Source organism: Vicia villosa, linkage group LG3, assembly GCF_029867415.1.
Source record: "Vicia villosa cultivar HV-30 ecotype Madison, WI linkage group LG3, Vvil1.0, whole genome shotgun sequence".
In the NCBI taxonomy this organism is placed as follows: Eukaryota; Viridiplantae; Streptophyta; class Magnoliopsida; order Fabales; family Fabaceae; genus Vicia; species Vicia villosa.
Genome location: NC_081182.1, coordinates 44,497,456 through 44,517,633, shown reverse-complemented (window position 1 = coordinate 44,517,633; position 20,178 = coordinate 44,497,456). Strand labels below are relative to the sequence as shown.

Below are 20,178 nucleotides of genomic sequence, written 5' to 3'. Positions count from 1 at the left end.
TTTAACTTATATAGTTAAGGTAATCTAATTCAATTTCTAATTTCACCCCTCAGTTACAAATATTATTATTCATTTCTCCCCTATATTTCTCTTAGTTTATTCTACCGGTCCAAATTATTGATTTTCTATTTAACTTAAATAATCTAATAAAATACTATTATTTTAACTATTAAAATAAACTCTAATATTTTAATCAACCTTTTTCCCCCTCCATTTACTCTTCACACTCCAACCATAATTTCACACACTCCTATCACTCATATTTATTTAATTAAAATTACTCAATAATTAAATAAATATACAAAATTCATAGTAAATCGAATAATTTAATAAATTTAAAATTTTGGGTGTTACATAAAACACTCACTTCCTTTAACGTGGACTTTAGAATCATCAACAAAGGTAACAGAAGAATGATTACTAGAAAGATTAAAAGAGGAAAAGATACATGAATCCCACGACATGATCAGTGACGCCAGAATCAATAATCTAACGCTGAGAAGAAGAGGATAGTCATGGTGTAGGATTACCTATTTGGATAAATGTTGTTGTAGAGGAAGATGGAGATGATTGCTGGAAAATCTGAAACTGTGTATATTTCTTAAATTCTTCATTTTTTGGAGCCGGAATACAAGTTAATTCTTAACTACTCTATGCCTTTCATTTTTTGAAGGCTAGGGATCAGACTAAGACACTATATTAGCAAAGTGAGAATTAACTTGTACATGGGAACAACGGTTTCGATAGTGATCAAATTCTCCACAGCCAAAGCACTGGACTGGAGCACCACGACCACTGCGACATCCTCCACCTTCATATTGCACAGCTAAAGCTGGACGGTTAGAGGAGTTATTGTTTGTAGTAGTAGTAGTAGTAGTTGGACGTGCTTCCATCAAAGATGAATGCATAACCCGAGAGAAAACTTCAGTACTGTTATCAACCTGTTTATTGCACAAATTTTAGAATCGAACCACTTCATACTTTGAATCAAGACCAGAAAATCAACTCAAGGCTATAAGTTTTTTTTTGTGTTAACATATCTTCGACAAATTTGCACACTAGAAGAAAAGTCAACTCCTCGATATATTTTTTAAACTCTAAAAAATAATCCATCAACTAACGCTTATCATGTTTGGGTCGAAAAATCTCTTGCAAAAGAGCATAAATGTGATTCAGATTTTTCAGATTTACCAAAAATAAATTTCAAAAATTCTCACAACTCTTTCACAGTCTTGCAGTGAGCAATAACTGATTGAACTTGCCGAAAAGTTTTCACCAGCCTTCTATTTTGTTGCTAAAAGGGTTTGATTTTTTTACAACAAACCCTAATAGGCTCAAGATACCATGTAAAAAGAAAGAAAAAATATGAATATACACACTACAATGTGTAGTGACCCTCAAATTTATATTAATAGGTTAACTGTTAACATAGTAGTACATAAGAAAGACAAATGGACCCAACTTGTATACTTAATACTGAATCCTAATAATATAATATTATAATATAAATCAAAATAATAACTACATATTTTTTTATAAGTAATAACTAATTACATTAGTTATCTGCAATGAACAATGATCTTAGGGACAACCATAAGACCACATGAACTTTGACAACATTAGAAAAAGAATCCAGGGACAGGAAAATTTTCTAGGAACCAAGGCAGGATCATATGAATTATAATTTTAGATCAAAGAAATAAAATAGCTCGACACAATTTAATGAATTTACAACATTCCACCCAACCCCCTAAATTTCATAACTATCACCAATCCTCTGATATTATTTCTGATCTAGCAATCGGTGATGCAAGAACTCCATACTAATCCTGAAATGAACATGTTTTTGGGATATGACATAGACAAAAAATTCCCCATAGCATTAATGAATCTTTGACTCAGGGCTTGGTTCCCCTAAAAGCTGAAAGTGAAAAGAATGACCTTGATCCTGGAATATGAAACATGGGAAGGAATTAGTAAGGGTCATCACTAGTCAGAAAAGAAAAATGTATAATTTCACTGTATAAAGATCACTAAAATCATATTTGCAACTCAAGTCATAGAGTGAAAATTGACCTCTTGTGGCTGGACCAGCACCTGAATCACGGCCACCTTGCATCTTGTGAGAACCCTTGCCATCATCTCTTGCTGCATGACAGATATTTGTAAACATTGAGAATATTGACATGAGGAAGGAAGGTATCTCGAACAGAAACATACAGCTTATTTTTCAAGCCAAGTGTGACATAAAAGACAGCACAAAGAAACTAGCAGCATGAAATGAGTTCCCAATACCAAGGATGCTATAATTAAGAATTTTTAGAAGATTAACCAAGATAGGCTTGAAATAACAAAATCATAGGCTTCTAGATAAAATTTAATACCAAATAAGTATAGCATCGTTTGTTTAACAAAGTTGCATATATACAAGGTTATGTTAGTAAGAGTTTCAGCACAAGGAAAGCATCAAATGTTTGAGCTTTTCAAGCACGTGTTAGGGGAAGGTTTGTTATTACCAAAAATGTGAGAACATTTAGGATATTGGAATTTATTGCATTGCAATAGGGTATGATTGAGGAGCAATAAAGTAAATTAAAATAGAAAGGCGAAAATAAGAGGAGGAAACCTACTAGAAAATTTTACTAGTACCTAAATAGTCATAGCTTTTTACATTGAGAGCAGCCTTTCTCAGTAGATTGTCAGCACTCCTTTTATTAGAATTTTTAAAATCCTCAGCATCATCTTCTCCTTCAGAAAAAACAGATGGACTAGACCAGCCTGTAGAACTTGTATCACCTTTGCTCTTCCGAGCAAATTTCAAAAGTCTTTTCAGACCTTTGGGTGCATCTTTTTGGTAAAGCATGGTAGGAGGATTCTCAGCATTTCCCCACTCACCAATGTCAGGTTCGCTGATTTCTTCTTGAAGCATCTGTGATAGAGAATGGCGAACACGAGGACTAGTTGATCCTGCTGGTGCAGCATTGGCCAGAGATGCAGGTTGAAATGTGTTATCCTCACATGGCTTGGGCAGCTCCAGATCCTCTTCTGTCTCTACCCAGGCTGAAGGTGATATGGTTGATTCTTCTTCATTCCGTACATTCAAGGAAGATTCTTCTATATATGTTAAGACATCCCTAGTACTAGGATCTCGGTCTGAGTTTTCTGTCTCACCACATAGCAAATGGTTATTTATCTGATTCTGAGGGTCAGATTCTGTAGCAGCATTTTGATGACTAGGTGTCACAGTGTCCCTGTCTGAATGCCGACTTGCCGAGTCAGAAGCATTGACAACCAACTCATTTTCTTGATCTTCAATACGGTCTTCACCATCTCTGTGAGATTTGTCAAGCTTAGGAGAAGGACTTTTATTCTTGTTAGGATCGCTAGTACCATTCCCCAATCGAGAACCCTTGCGTAGAAATGGTTTTGATTCCAATGGAACTACAGTGCTTTTCTTGGTCCCCTTGTTACCTAAGCTAGTCTTGGAAGGAACACTTTCTCCAGAATCTGATGTCACTTTTGATTTGATTGCACTGCTCTTGTTTGATTTGATAGCATTGCTCTTGTTTGGGATACCTGTCTGCCGCTTCTCATTCGTGCTTTTGAGATTCCTGGCATTACTTGGCTGAATTTCTTTCTCATTTCGGCTTTGCGGCTGAGATTTTTCCCTTTGTGGGCTTGGTAGGGGAACAGATGTTGTTAACACCGGCTTCCGACGTGTTGGGGTGCTGCTAGCAGATGAAGTCCCTCCACGACCTATAGAAGGGAATGTCCCAGTAGTCTTAGGTGAGGGTGTTGCTGACCAAGACTTACGGGTAGCAGGCATTGATGATGATTTAGCTGACGCTTTTTTCGCAACTGTGGGCTTAGGGGTTGTTTCCTTTGGGGAATTTGCGGGCTGAGGTGAATTTCTAAGAGGTTTTTGAAGTAACCTTGTAGAGCTTGTTTTAGTTGCATTCACATTTTTGGACATTTCAGCCTTTTTCTTATTCACTAATTGCTTCATTTCGTGAATCGGTGCTTCTTTTCCTACTCGCTTTACAACCTTCTCTCCTCGGAGTTTTGCATCTCTTTTCTCCTTATAATGATCATAAGACTGCCCTCTCCGCTCAGATGAAGTGTTCTGGTTTTTTCTAGGCTGGGGCTTTCCAAAAAAAACAGGCTTACTTTCAACCATTTTCTTAAGAATCTGGTTGAACTCTGCTTGTTTTCGTTGATTCCATTCTGCCGAGGCTGCCAACTTTTTTATTGTTTCCTCTCTAGCTATGGGACTGGTTTCTTCTAGATTATCTACAGTATAAGAATCTACGTTTTCCTGTCTTTCAGGTTTTACATCAGAGTCAGGGGTATTGTGACTTTCAGAAATAAAATCAGACACCACTTCTACTTCAGAATTCTTAGAAGTCTCATCACATATCGCATCGTTTGACGTCAATGGAACATGATCTTGGGAAACAGGATCTTGCAGGCCTTGAACAGAGGTTTCCCCCATACCTGAGCTCCATCTTCTCAAGACAGATTTATTTGTACTAAGAGACACATCTGTTAATGACTTCTTCTTTTGAATATCTTCAGCTTGATCCCTCTGTTTACTTTCAAAAAGACTGATGGCATCTTGCACAGTTATTCTCCTTACATCAATTTCTGGCTTCTTAAAAGGCTGTTCTGATTCTTCCCCTTCAAAACCATTTTCAGCAGCGTCTCTATAAGATCTAGCAGGGAAAAAATTGAGACTCTTAATAGTTAATGCAGCTGCTCTGCGGGGCCCGGACTTTCCTATTTGTACCCTTCGCATTGGGGATGCTGACCTTCTGGGTGTTACAGATCGTTGTAGGGAACGACTTCTCTCAGCAGATACTTGGTCCTCATCGCTAGAGTCAGAAGATTCCTCACTTCCTGTTGAACTGTCTCTCTCAACTTGAGCAACTTTAGCTGGTGAAACACCGTACTTAATGGGTGCATCTGAAGTTGAAGGTTTAGATATCTGCAGGTCTTTAAACTTCTTGCTTACATCATTATGCGGCACATGAGTTACATCACACGTGGGCATGGTAGTTTCATTGTTCAGGAGACCAACATTCTGGCTTATTTGATTCAGTTCTATAAACTTGCACAACAAATGCCTGAAAACATAAACAAATTGAAGGGAAAACATGCTTAACAGCAGAGCAATGTTAGTGCAAAATAAAAACATATAAACACAATCCTGTACTTGCAACCACACATTCTGAGAGTTAGTTAATAAATTTGTTTGAAACTTACTCTAAATTAGTGGCACCAAAACGATGGGAGAAATTCACCAAATGCGCCATATCTTTAGGGGAGCATTTAGCATCTGCAGCCTTGTTAAAAGTTTCAGCTAACTTGTTGCTCAAAGCTGTGAGTCGTAGATCCATTGCTCGTAAGAGTTCATTCCTAGCAACATATTTTGAGAAAGCTTAATAACGGGTGCAGCCAATATACATCTGATAAATGTAATGTCATAGTCATAAGAACATACTTTGAAGCATCGGATGACACGGTGCTAACTTCAGCCTGTTTGTATGCAATAAATTGTTAGTTGAAATATGATGTAATATAATACAGAAAAATACCAGATAATTGAAATTGAAGAAGTTGATTTGTTGGTAGTTGCGTGAATGAATTTGCAAAATGAACCCACTCAACAGTATTGGAGAAAAGATATTACTATGGAGGTTGACGCTTCACCGTTCGAGTTGCGACTACCATCTGCCAAATGTGGGAAATGCAGTTAAAATGAATGGAAATAGGGAGAACAATGGAACCAGTCTACTGTCTACTCAACCACACCATGAGTCCAATTGCTGATGCATTCAAGTATAATAAGAATTTAGTGAAATTTACCTCTTTCACCGCTTCCAAGATGATCCTGACAGTCCTGATTTCAAAAGACATCTATCAATCAAAAGCTAAACACATCTCGTTTTGATTTATTGAAAGACAGACTATTACCTTCCCGTATAAAGAAACATGGAATTTTTTTGAATCCTCCAACTGAGACATCTCATCCATGATGGTATTCATGACATTTATTGAATCTGGTGAACCAACAACATGCAGGAACCTAAGAGGCAAAATAATATCAGAGCTAGTAAAGTTTCCCTACAAATCAAATGAATAATAACAAAAAAAGGATAAACCACTATTTGATATCAACCTTTTAACAGTTGCTTTTGAAAACCATTCAGCACCAGGCAGATCTCTTGGTAATTTAAGATCAAATTTTGCATCAAATCCTTTAGAATGCAAATTATTTATTTCAGGTAAATGTGGCAATAGATGTTCCAAATGCCCAGCTGCCACTTTTTCAAATTGACTCCCCTTGCAGACATATGCCTCATACCTATGTGACCACCATGGAGGAAAATTTGAAAATATAAAATAATATCATATTCAAACATAATAAAATTAACAATCACGGAATCATGGCAGATTCAATATAAAGTTATTTAATGCAGAATTAAATCTACTGAAGGAAGAACTAGAAAAAATATAATAGAGTATGTGTGTACAATAGTTGAGAGTCAATGTTGTCAATGGCAAAAGGCCAAAAACTTGCCATATATAAGCACACCATTGCGGGCGGCCTATGGGAGTGCCAGGTATTCCTTCACAATTTCTTATGGCAGTTATCCAAAAATCCATCATTGCAGAGCCATGACCGCCATTTAACAAACTGAAGTGGAAAAAATTGGCAATTTACCATACAAATTCAAATTGGAATTCTGATTCTTTATTTTTATTTTTCTATAGTCAAGCGACGGAAATACACACCCTTACACTTCTGCAATAAACAAATTACTTCAAAAGATTTCCCTCTCAGGAAATCAAAAAAATATATTAGGAAAACAACATTTAAAAGGAAAACAAGAAATCCCTTAACACAAGTCTACAAAAAAATACTAAGACAGGTTCGTGTGTCAACTTCTGTTTCTAGTTGAAAAACCGGTACGATGATATGGAGCTCAATTCTAAATTCACATAGTATCATTGCTGATACTATTACTAACCTGTTTTGATTCGGGAAAATCTTAATTGAAGCATAATCCAAAGATGCAGCACCATCAATTGCATCCTCCATTTCCAATATTTCAAATGAAAAACAAATGAACTAGAACCTGAAACAAAAACAAAAACAGTATCAAGACAAACTACATACAAAATGTCACTCCAAATTTGCTCAACACTTTCTCCATTAAACAAATGGCACCAAGTGACAAGCACCAAACAACACCAATCCTATCCATGCAACTAGATCATATTCAGTTATTGAAAAATACAAATACAAATACATAAACCTAAATCATACACCTAAGCATAAAGTTTAATACATCCCAAATAATAACACATATTCCTAATTTGGTGTGAAAAAAGCGGAAAAAAAAGTAAAAGAGAAAAATTAAACAGGATACGGTTGGAATTAGAAAGTAATGGTAATATGAAATGAACAAATAAAAACAGTTAGAAATGCGTTGATTGAAGTCAGATCTAGCAAGTGTATACCAAAAAAATCAAAAGTTAGTAAGGAACGAAATCTTGGATGTTCAAACCCGGTCAAAACGAGGGAAGCAGAAAAAAGGGGGGAAATCAAAACCGAAATGAAACGGTAACAGAAGAGAAATGCAGTAAAGGAAAGTGAAGTTGGTGAATACCTTTCTTTCTGGTTGAAGTAAGAAACGGTTGAGATCTGAAAACGAGTTTAGTGGATTATGTCAGAGTGAGAGATCTTGAAGATGAAAGTGAGAGTGTGAGAGAGAGATGAAGAAGGTGTTGCGTGATGATGCAGCATCCAATTTGAATCTGCAATGATATAGAGTCGGTTACGATTGTGGTCCGCGGGTAAGTTGATTCAACTGGTTAGTTCAACACGACCACCACCCTCACCGCATAAACATCACTCACCATCCAGTTGAATAATTAATACTCTTGTTTGCATTGTACCCCACGCGTGCAACTCACGCTCCCACCACCACTTTTTTTATTTTGAATTTTTTTTTCTTTTTTTTTTTGAAAAGAAATAGGAGTAGTAGTAATCTTGTAACACACTTTTTTAATATACTTTCTTTCAAATACTGCTCCTTTATTAGATGAAATCTAGTTAGGTTTCATGAATTTGGAATTGGAGTCATTTCACCTAAAATGAAATGATGTACATAAATATAGTAGTGTAGGTTTCAATTACTATGTCCTGTTTTTTACACTATCAATTATAGGGATAATAGCTATTTTCCCCCCTGCCATATTAGCGAGGTTTGAAAAACACCCCCGTAAAAAAAAAAATTTAGATTCCCTCCCTAACATATTCAGATTCCTACAAATTGGTCCCTCCCCCCATCCAGTCACCAGAATCTGAATTTTTTTAATAATTTTTTAAGTTGTTTTAATTAGTGACATGGAATAGTTGATGAGTTGGCACAGTAATTGAAGGTAGCTGCGGTTAAAATTGTTTCACGAGTTCACAACACTCAATCCCAAACCGAAAACCCTAAAATAAATTAGGTTATCTTCTTCTTCTCCCTTCTTCAACAGCAGCAGCAGCTCGATCATCTTCTTCTTTCTACAAGCAAAACCCTCGTTCTTCCTTTGTCGTGTTCTTCCTTTGTCGTATTCCCGCCGTTGCGTTCTCACCTTCGTCTTCATGGAAGAAAGCTCAAACACAAGCATCCTCTCTAATGGAAGAACAAGACCCAAATGTGGACACGATCTCCCAATGAAAATGTTTATTTCCAAATCCAAAGCAAATCCAGGGAGAAAATACTGGAAGTGCAAGCACTGGGGGGTTAGATTCATTAGCTTTCCAATTTTCTATTTCTTCTACTTATTCTGATTTCCAGCTATTTGGAACATAACTGTATTATGTGTTTGCAGAAAGAGGAGGATTGCGAGCTGTTTCTATGGGATGATGAGTATTTTGGAGTGGACGTTTCAAAGGAAGATCGTTTGGTCTGTACGTGCGAGACTGTGGCTCACCAGATTAAGATGCTCACGAAGGAGATCGAAGAATTGAAGATTGCTATTGACAACACTAGAAAAGTAGTGAAATTTGTGATATCAATAGTTGCTTGTTACTGTGTGTTTTATGGTATAGGCTTAGGTAGAATGTAAGAATTTATGTTATAAGGCTTAGGAAGAATGTAAGAAACATGATTTCATGAATGTCGTGTAACTCAAATTTCTAATGTGAATCAGTTGCTCAATTATATGTAACAGACCATATTCAATTGTTATTTCAGATTGTTGTGAATCAATGTTGCTCAATTATGTGCCAAATTTACATGCCAAGGTTTATGTGCCAAATTTATCTGCCATAACAAAATGCTTAATAACAGATATCTAATACTTTGATACCATAACACCAGACCGCCATATAAATGCCTTTATTGTGATATCCAATATTGCAAATGCCATAACAGAATCCTTATAACACCAGCTGCTATGATACAATTAAATGCCATAATACAATTTCTTATTGCAGACCAAAACAAATAGAATATTGATAACAAAATGCTCATAACAGAATGCTCATACCACTATAATACTGATAACAGTTGCATTACAATGATCAATAACATGATCATTATATGTTCATTACAAAAAGAGGCATAGAACCAACACATGTTCATTACATGTTCATTACAAAAAGAGACTTAGAAACCACTTGTTCATTACAGCAAACCCTAACAATTGAACCACATGTTCATTACAAAAAGAGGTTTAGAAACCTTACAACATCTATTACATATTCATTGCAAACAGTCACCAAAAACAATGATTTCCCCTAATGCCATAAAGTTACAAATAAACTACTGAGTCATTCTTCTTGCAATGTCCTTCCATTTTTCATCTGCATCATCAAGTACCAATGGTGTATCTGAAGTTGAGCCTGGCCCACTAATTTGCCTTGAATTCTTCAAAATCTTAATCCTTTCACTAACCCTCTTCCTCTTAGGCTTGTGAACAGATGCTTTTTTCTTCTTTTTTTTTGCAACAGATGCAGTAGACTTAGGTTGATCAGCTGCTATGGTTGTTGTTTCAGTTTGACCATGTGATGCAGGAGCAAGATTGACTGTTGCAGCTTGAACATCTGTAGAGGGTGTGGGATTGCAGACTTGTGATAATTCTTCTTGTTGCAGCATAGCTTCAATTGCAGCATCTATGTCAGGATCATCATAAGTATCAGTAGGTGCAGCTTCCTCATTTCCAATAGGTGCAGCCTCCTCATTTCCAGTAGGTGCAGCTTCCTCATTTCCAATAGGTGCAGCTTCATCATTTTCAGCAGGGAGATCTTCCTCATTTCCAGCAGGTGCAGCTTTGGCTCTTGGTGCCTTTCTCTGAAAATCATGCAATGTATTATAAGCAACCAGCTATAAACAACAAGCTATTAAATTGAATAAATGTATTAAGTTGTTTACCTTTCTCTTTAGTGCATTAGGGTTTTGTTCCTTGCTTTTGCATTTCCTTGAGTTATGCCCAAACTGATCACACTTTGTGCATCTATATGAAATACCAGGCCTTCTCATTCTTGAACCAGACTCATCTTGTTCCCTAAACCTTAACTTCTTTGGCCTACCAGGTCCTTTCTTAAACATAGGTGGCAGCATATCTTCCACATCTACTGATGGCCACATGTCCATCCCATTGATGGGGCTCACATTATGTTCATAACACTTTTGATATGCCTCTCTAGTATAGCACTCATCTACATATGACTCTGGATTCAAACTTTGATAACTCATGGCAGAGACAGCATGCATACATGGTATACCCACTAGTTCCCAAAAACAACATGAACATGTTTTTTTCCCAAGATCAACTATAAACTGTTTACCATTGAATGGGTGATGCACCTGCCAGATGTCACCCATACTCCAAGTAGGGAGCCATTGACCACTCATTGAGACTTCCTTGTCTAGCCTCTTCCTAGGCATTGGCATAATATTGTGATTCCACTTGCTTAGCTTTTCTAAATTATTAACAATCCTATTCATCAAGTAGTTTCTAATCCACTCACACATTGTGAGGATAGGTTTGTCCCTAACTTGCAAGATTGTACTGTTAAATGACTCACTTAAATTGTTCATCAATACATCACACTTTGGATAAAAAGAGAAAGAATGCTTACACCACAATCTGGTTGGAACACCCATAAGCCATTCCCATGCCTTCTTGTCAAGGGCCTTCAACTCATTCATCTTTTTCTCCCAAGCTTGAAAATATGTTGCTTTAGCAGCTCCCATTAAGAGATCCCTAATTGCTGCACCACCACCAAACTTTTTCTTAAAATTTGCATAGAGATGTCTAAGACAAATTCTATGCTCAATCTGCTCAAACATTTCTTCAAACACTGCTACAAGTCCCTGTAAGTAGTGGATTAGTCAGGAAAAGGAAAGAACAATATACAACAAGTAAGAAAATAAAGTTGTATAAAAGAGCAAACCTTTTGTTGATCTGATATAAACACATATTTCCTCTCTACACCAACATCTTCCATAAGTAATTGCAGGAACCACCTCCAGCTTTCTTTTGATTCAGTCTCTACAACTCCAAAAGCCAATGGATAATACTGGTCATTTGGATCTCTAGCCACAGCTACTAAGAGTTGACCTCCATACTTTGTTTTAAGATGGCATCCATCCACACCAATGAACGGCCTACAGCCATTAATGAATCCCTTCTTGCATCCATCCAAGCAAAAGTAAAACTTATCAAATCTTGGTTGAATAGTAGGCAGAGGCCTCTCCACATCAATCTTGATAGTATTCCCAGGACATTGTTTTTTAAGCTCTGCTGCATACCTCCATAACATAGTGTATTGCCTAGTTGCATCTCCTTCAACTATTTCTTCAGCCAAGCATTGTGCTCTCCATGCTTTGCCTTTAGTGATACCCACAGCATATTTCATTCTCATTTCAGACATTATTTCAGACACTTTTACCTTTCCCATGGACTTCCTTTTTTCCACCACTAGCTTTGATACCCACTTTGAGTTGGCTGATTTGTTATTTAAAACCCTAGCACAACTATGTGACCCCACCCATGTTTTTAGTTGGTAAGTGTGTCTGTCACCAACTTTACTACACAAAGCCAAAAAACCACATTTGCCCTTACACTCCACCCTAACCCTATAGTTTTCATTTTTTACAAACCTTATCTCTCTTCCATTAAGAACAGACCATTCCCTAATAGCATCTTTGAACTCCACCAAAGAATTAAATTCCATTCCTAACTTGAATTTGAAGTCTTTATTCATCAACTCACTTCTAAACTTTTCATATTTTGGATTCTTTTCATCACCACTTTCATCGGGATCAGAACTGTCCAACTCCTCACTACAATAATCAACATCATCTCTTGGGATATTAGTGGGGATCTTGCTTGAGGTACAACCAAACAGTTTAGATGGAACAGATACCTTGACTTTGGGTGATTGTTCAGTCATCTTGCTTTTCTTGCTAGCACTTCTCTTGTAAGCAACTGATTTGCCATTCCCCACAAGCCTTCTACCTTCTGTGGATTTCTCTAATTCCACTTCAACATAATCAGCATCAACTTCAGGGGCTGCTTGTTCTTCCTCGTAACCTTCATTTTCTACTGCTGCCCTCTCTTCTTCACTATCATCAAACAAGTTTCCTTCAATATCACTGTCATCACTGCTGCTACTGCTGTCATCATTTTCTTGCATAGGGTTACAACCAGATGGCACAGAAACCTTGCTTACGGTATCCACAACATTGTGTTCAACCCATATATGACCATCGACGTTATTATTGATACAATGTGTGGCAATTTCCATAGCTTCTTTGTCATCGGTGACATGGAAGTAACTATCATCAACACCTGGGATCTTCCTCCACAGTCTAAAACCAACATTACCCCAGTCTTTAACTAAACTGAAAGCTTCAAAGTAGCTCCAAGTATCCGGGTCTTGTTCGTGAACAGTAGTTTCGTCCCCACCCTTGTAGAAGATGAACCTTTTTTCACGCACAAATTGACCCCCATGGTGAAATACGACACTGATGGTGGACATTTCTGAAATTTAATATAAACAACTCGCATTAGGGGACCACAAAATTGGATTGGGACCACAAGAGAAGTAAAAAATGTTCAGAACAACTCAATCTTTTAACGCACAAAAAAACAACGTTTATACATGACATACCTTTCAAAACTCAATGCGAGGAAGAGCGTTTGTGCCTTGCTTCAAAAATTGATTTGCAGGTGGTTGATTTTGGTGATGAACATCTGGGTTTAACGTTAACAAGATAGGAAATTTGTGGTTGATTTTGCTTCAAATAATGTTTTAGGGTTTTGAGTGTTGTGAACTCGTGAAACAATTTTAACCGCAGCTACCTTCAATTACTGTGCCAACTCATCAACTATTCCATGTCACTAATTAAAACAACTTAAAAAATTATTAAAAAAATTCAGATTCTGGTGACTGGATGGGGGGAGGGACCAATTTGTAGGAATCTGAATATGTTAGGGAGGGAATCTAAATTTTTTTTTTTACGGGGGTGTTTTTCAAACCTCGCTAATATGGCAGGGGGGAAAATAGCTATTATCCCTCAATTATATTATTACATTATTGAAAATATTTTATTTTATTTATATCAAATGATTTATTGATTGTGTAAAAGAAATTGTGGTAACAGAAATTATTTGATTTAAATGATTTTTTTTTTTAAACTGAAAATATTATATAAAAATAAAAAAAGAAGAGGATCACAAGATACACAAGGGGGGACCGAACCAAGACCCCTTATAAACAAAGCCTAAGCCTGGGGGTACCCTCCATGTCTAAGAGGTAATCCTTAATTAAGATAGAGTGCACGTAATTATACCAATTATAACTACTATTAGAAAGACCTAAGTTGGCAAGAAAATCAGCACAAAAATTGGCCTCCCTATAAACATGGGATATCATGAAGTCAATATTGCGAGTGTACGCAACACAAAAAAGCCAACAAGATCTAATTTTCCAGAGAACCAACGAAGAGTCAGAGAAAGCTTTAACCACCGAACTACAATCTGTTTCCATCCAAAGTTTTTTCCAACCCAAGATTCTAGCCTTATCAATAGCTAAAATTGCCGCCATCAATTCTGCAAAAAAAGCTGAGCCTTCACCCAAAAAATCCGAAAAACTACCAACATGACACGCATTCTCATCACGAAAAATCCCACCACACGCAGATAAGGAAGGATTGCCTCTAGCCAAACCGTCCACATTAATTTTTATCCAACCTTTTGAAGGAGGGTGCCAAATAACATCCATCAACATCGAAGGCCTGCTAGGAATGATACCAATATTAAAAGCTTTAAGAATTCTGAAGCTCTCAATAGAGTTATTCGAGCAACAAACAGAAGTAGATAGTGTTATGGAAAAGTCATTAGCAAAATTTTGAATTTGTTAATTAGGTTGGATATGTGAATTTTTAATAATTATTATCTCCTTATCATATGTTATAAAAAATAGATAAATTTTTTGATACTTATAATTATATTAAATTTTTAATTTATTTTAAACTAAAATAAAAAATTAACGTGGCATTGAGTCACTGCATTTGATTGGTTGAAAGTATGAATATTCAATTAAATTAAATGTGGAGTGTTAAAAAAAATTTGTCTTTTAATTTTAAAAATTAAATTTTGACCTTTCTATTATACCTAACTAAGATAATTTTTTTTTTTTAATGAAGTCTACATAACTACTAAGATAATTTTTTTTTTTAGGGAGGTGGTTAGTTGTCTTTGTATAATATATTTTTTTTCACAAAAAAAAATATATTTTAATTTTTTTTAACGTCTTCATTTATCTTTTATAATTGGTTCATGAAGTGAATAATGAATATGATATGTGGGTGTTAATTTGAAGAGGTAAGGAGGGAAACGAAGCTTGACAAAGATTGGATTGAGAAAACCAAAATAAACGACAATCGCTCACCGCAACCAGATGCATAACACGCGTGCATTTGGGGTTTCTAGATCCATACATATGAACAAACACTAATATAAATAAACACATGTTACTCGTCAAATTTGTATTAATTAATATATTCTATAAATAAATAAATTTCAAACAAAAATTTGTCCACCTTTGGTAATTTACCATGCATGCCCCTCACTCTCTACAGAATATATACAGAGACAACTAACCACCTCCCTAATATCATCACCTACATTATTAAAGTTATAAATCTCTCACTATCTATGTTTTTGTCTTCTTATGATAGCGTACGCGTTTGAGGAATAGAATAAAGAGCACAAGGTTTCCCATGTTCATTTCTTTTGATTTTCATTACTTTATCACATTAGAAAGTTTTTCTTAACCTTATTTATGATTAAGATTAAGAATAACGTGATTGGATTGCCTTTTGTAATAGTATTGAGTGTCTATTTTGTCTTTAATCATCTAGTTTTCAAACTCAAAATGTCTAATCTGTTCAATAATTATTTCAAAAAAGCTAAAATACGACTTGTTTTTCTATTTTAATTATAAAAAAAATCCGTTTCTTAATTTTTATTTCAATTTTTTCTCAATTTATATTTTCACTAAACTTTTGTATATTTTTTATGACGTGAGTTTCATTTATGCCATACTCTAGTATTCATTATATTATATTTTATGTTTATTTTAATTAAATAATTTAATTGTTGCAAAAATATTGGTTTAATATTTTTGTTTGATTTGTATCTTATATGTATTTCTATTATTTGAGGTTTGTTTTAATCTCATAACTTTATAAATGATTATTTAAGTCTTTCGACTTAAAAAAAAAAAACTCAAATTTATAATTGGTGTCTTCTTTTATCAAGCTTTTGGCCACAACAGAAAAATCGATGTCCACAATTTGTTTTCATCTTTTTTTTATTTGATTACTCGCAAACTCCATATGTTTGGTTCTGATTGTGTCATGTCCAGCATCTAAGTTGATATCATCTAAGTGTTCGATTCAAGAACCAGAACGAAGAGAAAACAGACAATGATAAGACTGACCAAAATGAAAGGGAAACAGACAAAAACAAAGACGAACCAGAATGAATAAAGACGGAAAATTTTCTACGAACCAAGAACAGATCAAACTCAGAACGAACCAGACACATTTACGAACGAACTCAAATGAAGATGATGTTGTACCACAATAATGAAATTGAAAGATTGATGATGGTTTTCACAAGATTAAACATGAATCAACGGATCTCTCTCAACCTTAATTTTGAGTTCTTCCCCTTTTTTGCATGGTTACACAGGATAGTGTTTTACACTGTCATTGTTTTAAGATTTAGTTAATTTTAGGTTAAATACTTTTTTCGTCTTGTATCTTGTAGTCAGGGATCATTTTGGTCTCTTAACTTAAAAAATATCATTTGAATCTTTTAGCTATATAAACTTAATCATGTCGGCTCTTTTTATTTATTCAATTAGTCAAAGTCAAACAATAAAGTTGTGTGACACTAATATAGAATGTCAAGTGGCTTTGAGCAATTTTGTGACGGAAAAATTTGTCACTGAAAATATTTTACGGGTTTTTATTGTTGCTCTTCATAATCCGACAAAATCCAAAATTTTCAAAACCTGTTGGGGCTTGTAGTCGCGAGTTTTTATTTTCATTAGTATTCCCCTTAATTGCTCTGTTGGAATGGTTTCTGAGACTAACAAATTATTGTCATTGGAAGAAAGCTCTCACTTTTCTCTTTCTTCTCCACAAACCCAAACGGGTCAGGTTGATGTGCATAAGGTATATCCTTATGCACGGTGCTTAAGTCTCGTACGAGTAGTATTTAAATTGTTCTGAGTAACATTTTAGTTAGAAACGAGTAATAATATCATAATCCATGAATAATATATGCATTATTCGTACACATCTATTAATTATGAGTGATTATTAATTGTGAGTAATGAGTACACTATTCTGAGTAATATTTACACTATTCTGAGTAATATCGAATTTTAACTATTTTGAGTAATATATTCATTGTTCTGAGTAATATTTATACTATTTTGAGTAATCTGTATATTATTTTGAGTAATAAATATAATATTTTGAGTAATATAAACAATATTTGAGTATTTATGCACCGTGCATAAGGATATACCTTATGCACATCAACACATCCCAACCCAAACACTTCATTCTACACACTCTTTCTTTCTCAACAACTCATTCATCTCTCATAGGTTGTTTTTCGATATGAAGAATCATGGTCATTGTCTCGATGTTTCTTCTTACACCACTTTAATTAATGGGTATTATGTAGTTGGCGGAACAAGAGATGCATTGAAGGTGTTTGAAGAATTACTTATTAGAGAGGATGAATTCTAGCCTTATTAAAAATTTGTATGATACATAAAGGACCAACAAAATTTGCTTGAAGTAAAATTCAAATGAATCCGAAAATTAGTCAAAAAATTTCGCATATAAAGAATAGAATCATTAGACCATGTTGGATCAAATATCATCCCAAGAAGATACAACAATAAACAAATTCTTGTGTCTTATGATTTTGTTGAAGCATTCAATTTCATATAGTGTTGTGCACTGATTTTTGCATTAAGATTGTGTTTTCTTTACATTATGTTGTTTATTACTTTTTGAGTTGAAAACTTTGAGTGTCCAATATAATAAGTTGCTTATTATCACTATGTATTATAAAAAGCCATGATTTTTCCACCAAAACTATGAATGAGTAGTATTATGATCTAGATTTTAGGATCGTGCTTTTTTTTATCATTCATATAAACATGTTATAGGTAAACACAACATGGTTGTGTAAAAGTAATTGAATAATATATTACCCGTAATTTTAATACCCTCTTGAGTTTTTTTCTTATTCCTTTTTATAAGACTCTCTTCAATTTTTAAAATGCATTAATTATTTTTTTCCAAACACACCCTAAATTATATCACATCTTTTTCGATAATCAATAATAAATATACATCTATGAAAATCAATCATTTCCCTCTTCTAAGGATAAATTTGTAAATATGTATAAATAGTCAATAAATTTAATACTCTAACCAACTTTTTTAACTAGCGTAATTTTGTTTACGGGGTCTTATATTTAGGGACGAATGTAGTATTTGTTACTTATTTTTTAATTAAGACGACATATTTTGATACTTAATTTGGATCATGTTAGTCAATGTTCAAATTCTAGCTATGTAGAAAATGTTGCAACAGTTCTATGTGGGTTGTAAATGTCCAAATTTGTCACTTGATTTTCTATGAGATTGTTGGAAGTTGAGGAAATAATGGTGTTGAATGATTCTGAAATGATGGTGATGGTGGTGGTGAGTACATAATCTCACATTTCTTATGAAGAAGATAACATTTATGCATGAATATAGTTAACCTAAAAACACATTTTAGTGATTATTTTTAGTGATGTTAAATCGGTCACTAAAAATTACATATCCTGTGCTATGTAAGCAAAAGATGACGTTGTTACTGACATTTGGATGAAAATGACTAATATGATACTTTTTGAAAATTTAAAGGACCTAAATGATATTTTTTTTAAGTTATTGGACCAGAATGAATCATGAGTACAATATACTGGACCAAAAAGAGTATTTAACTATAATTTAAATGGGTAAAAAAGAGGAGATGAACATACGAGGTAAAAAAGATAAATATATCACTTTTAAATGTTTTTCAAAATTTAGAAATATTGAAAATCATATTGGAACGGTTTTCATTAACCAATATCTAAGAGTTAAGAATTGGAAGTTTAATCCAATCATTGAATCAAAAGATGGGAGTCTTCATGAATTTCAGGAAAAATCAAGAAAGAAGTAAATCATAGAGAAAGTGAAGGAACTAGTTCAATTACTTAAACATGAAGATACAGGCTTAGAAATTAAATAATCGTCAACTTTATCAAGCTCCTATCATAAAATTCGGAGGGTCTCCTTCGAAAGGACATACTCAATAGTTGAATGATCTTCAAAAGATTCAACATTAAATGAGTGAACCTCATATATAAGAAAGTATGAAGAAGAAATATCTTCGAGTGGAATCTTCGAAAAAAGAAAATGAGGAGAGACATCAACCTTAAGGAAAAACATAGAAGAATCCTCTTCTAACAAAGAAGGTGGAGTCTAATTAAAGGCATCCTACAAAGAAGAAGATGTTGAGGTAACTAAACCATCTTACAAGAAATTGTTTAGAACGAGTGCTAATTTAGTTGAGGAAAATGATAAAATTAAAAAATGCAACTTTGACCTTAAGGAATATTTAGGGTTTCTTGAAGAAAACAATAAATAGTTTAAGTTAGAAATATTATAAACTCAAATGAATCGTGTGTGTAATACCCAACATCAAATATCAAATCATTGTTAAACTAATGAATCTTAGTTGGGCTAATTAGTTGGTTAATAATGCAATTATCCTGAGAGTTTTGGGATTTTACTCTAAATGACCAATTGAGTTAGAAGGGCGTTTTGGTATTTGCACTCATTAAGTATTGAAAGCTAAAACCTAAATTTTCCTTCATTTTTCTTTTCTCACCTTATTCTCAACTTAAAAAAAAATCAGAACAAGAAGAGAGTTGGAGGAGTTTCAAGTGAAAACAAGGAAAATAGAGAAAAGGGGATTCAAAGGAAATCATCACCATCAAGCTCAATCACCACCATCCTTTCAATTTAAACCTCAATCCTCTTTTTTCATCTCTGAAATTTGATTAAGCAAGTCCTAGTTAGGACTTGGGGTTTAGAAAATCCTTAAGGTTTTATGTGAAATGGGGGAAATTGATGATGTCTTGATGTTTATGTTGTTATGATCAATTTCTCCATATGAATGTGTGTGTGATTAAATGATAGATGCATGAATATATGAATATGAAAATCTTAGATTTTGTGACATACATGTGGTTGTACCAATTATGAAATTTATCTCTTGTGATAACATGAAAAGCTTCAAAATCATGAGGATTAAGGATAGATTGTTGAATTATGTTGTTGTCAGTGTAATTTTCGTAGGATATATACTTGTAGTATTTTAGCCATAACTTTATCTTTAGACATCGTTTTTCAAATTTTATTTACTTTCTAGAAACTAGACTCGATTACCTTCAGTTTGAATTTAAGTTGATCACGGTTGGCAAATAATTGAAACCTAAAAACCTGTTACAAGTTAGATAAAAGTTGTTGTCTGTTT

General features: G+C 34.3%; 2 protein-coding genes across 3 annotated transcripts; both read right to left on the bottom strand.

Moving 5' to 3' along the window:
- Positions 1-1,505: 1,505 nt before the first annotated feature.
- LOC131661213 (uncharacterized) lies at positions 1,506-7,941 on the bottom strand. Of its 2 annotated transcripts, XM_058930669.1 has the most exons (11): positions 7,674-7,941; positions 7,032-7,139; positions 6,179-6,364; positions 5,974-6,085; positions 5,866-5,899; positions 5,690-5,730; positions 5,501-5,535; positions 5,263-5,415; positions 2,650-5,123; positions 2,077-2,148; positions 1,506-1,948 (listed from the first exon to the last, which is right to left on the bottom strand). In XM_058930669.1, exons 2-11 carry the CDS (start codon positions 7,100-7,102, stop codon positions 1,899-1,901), a joined length of 3,228 nt encoding a protein of 1,075 aa, XP_058786652.1. In that variant the 5' UTR covers positions 7,103-7,139; positions 7,674-7,941; the 3' UTR covers positions 1,506-1,898. The 2 variants fall into 2 exon arrangements, with proteins under 2 accessions (XP_058786652.1, XP_058786653.1); XM_058930670.1 differs by lacking the exons at positions 6,179-6,364; positions 7,032-7,139; positions 7,674-7,941 and having other exon boundaries at positions 5,866-5,916; positions 5,974-6,028.
- A 1,883-nt stretch (positions 7,942-9,824) lies between these two features.
- On the bottom strand, positions 9,825-12,814 carry LOC131657970 (uncharacterized). Its single transcript, XM_058927311.1, has 3 exons — positions 11,459-12,814; positions 10,434-11,378; positions 9,825-10,352 (listed from the first exon to the last, which is right to left on the bottom strand). Exons 1-3 carry the CDS (start codon positions 12,812-12,814, stop codon positions 9,825-9,827), a joined length of 2,829 nt encoding a protein of 942 aa, XP_058783294.1.
- Between the last annotated feature and the right edge of the window lie 7,364 nt (positions 12,815-20,178).

Bases quoted from the DNA above. Each gene is read 5' to 3' on its own strand.
- LOC131657970 (XM_058927311.1), bottom strand. From the start codon at position 12,814: ATGGAAATTGCCACACATTGTATCAATAATAACGTCGATGGTCATATA. The intron at 11,379-11,458 runs GTTTGCTCTTTT...CACTACTTACAG, and splicing joins TTATATCAGATCAACAAAAG to GGACTTGTAGCAGTGTTTGA. The intron at 10,353-10,433 runs GTAAACAACTTA...CATGATTTTCAG, and splicing joins CTAATGCACTAAAGAGAAAG to AGAAAGGCACCAAGAGCCAA.
- LOC131661213 (XM_058930669.1), bottom strand. From the start codon at position 7,102: ATGGAGGATGCAATTGATGGTGCTGCATCTTTGGATTATGCTTCAATT. The intron at 6,086-6,178 runs GTTGATATCAAA...TTTGCCTCTTAG, and splicing joins TCAAAAGCAACTGTTAAAAG to GTTCCTGCATGTTGTTGGTT. The intron at 5,900-5,973 runs GTAATAGTCTGT...TTTTGAAATCAG, and splicing joins ATGTTTCTTTATACGGGAAG to GACTGTCAGGATCATCTTGG.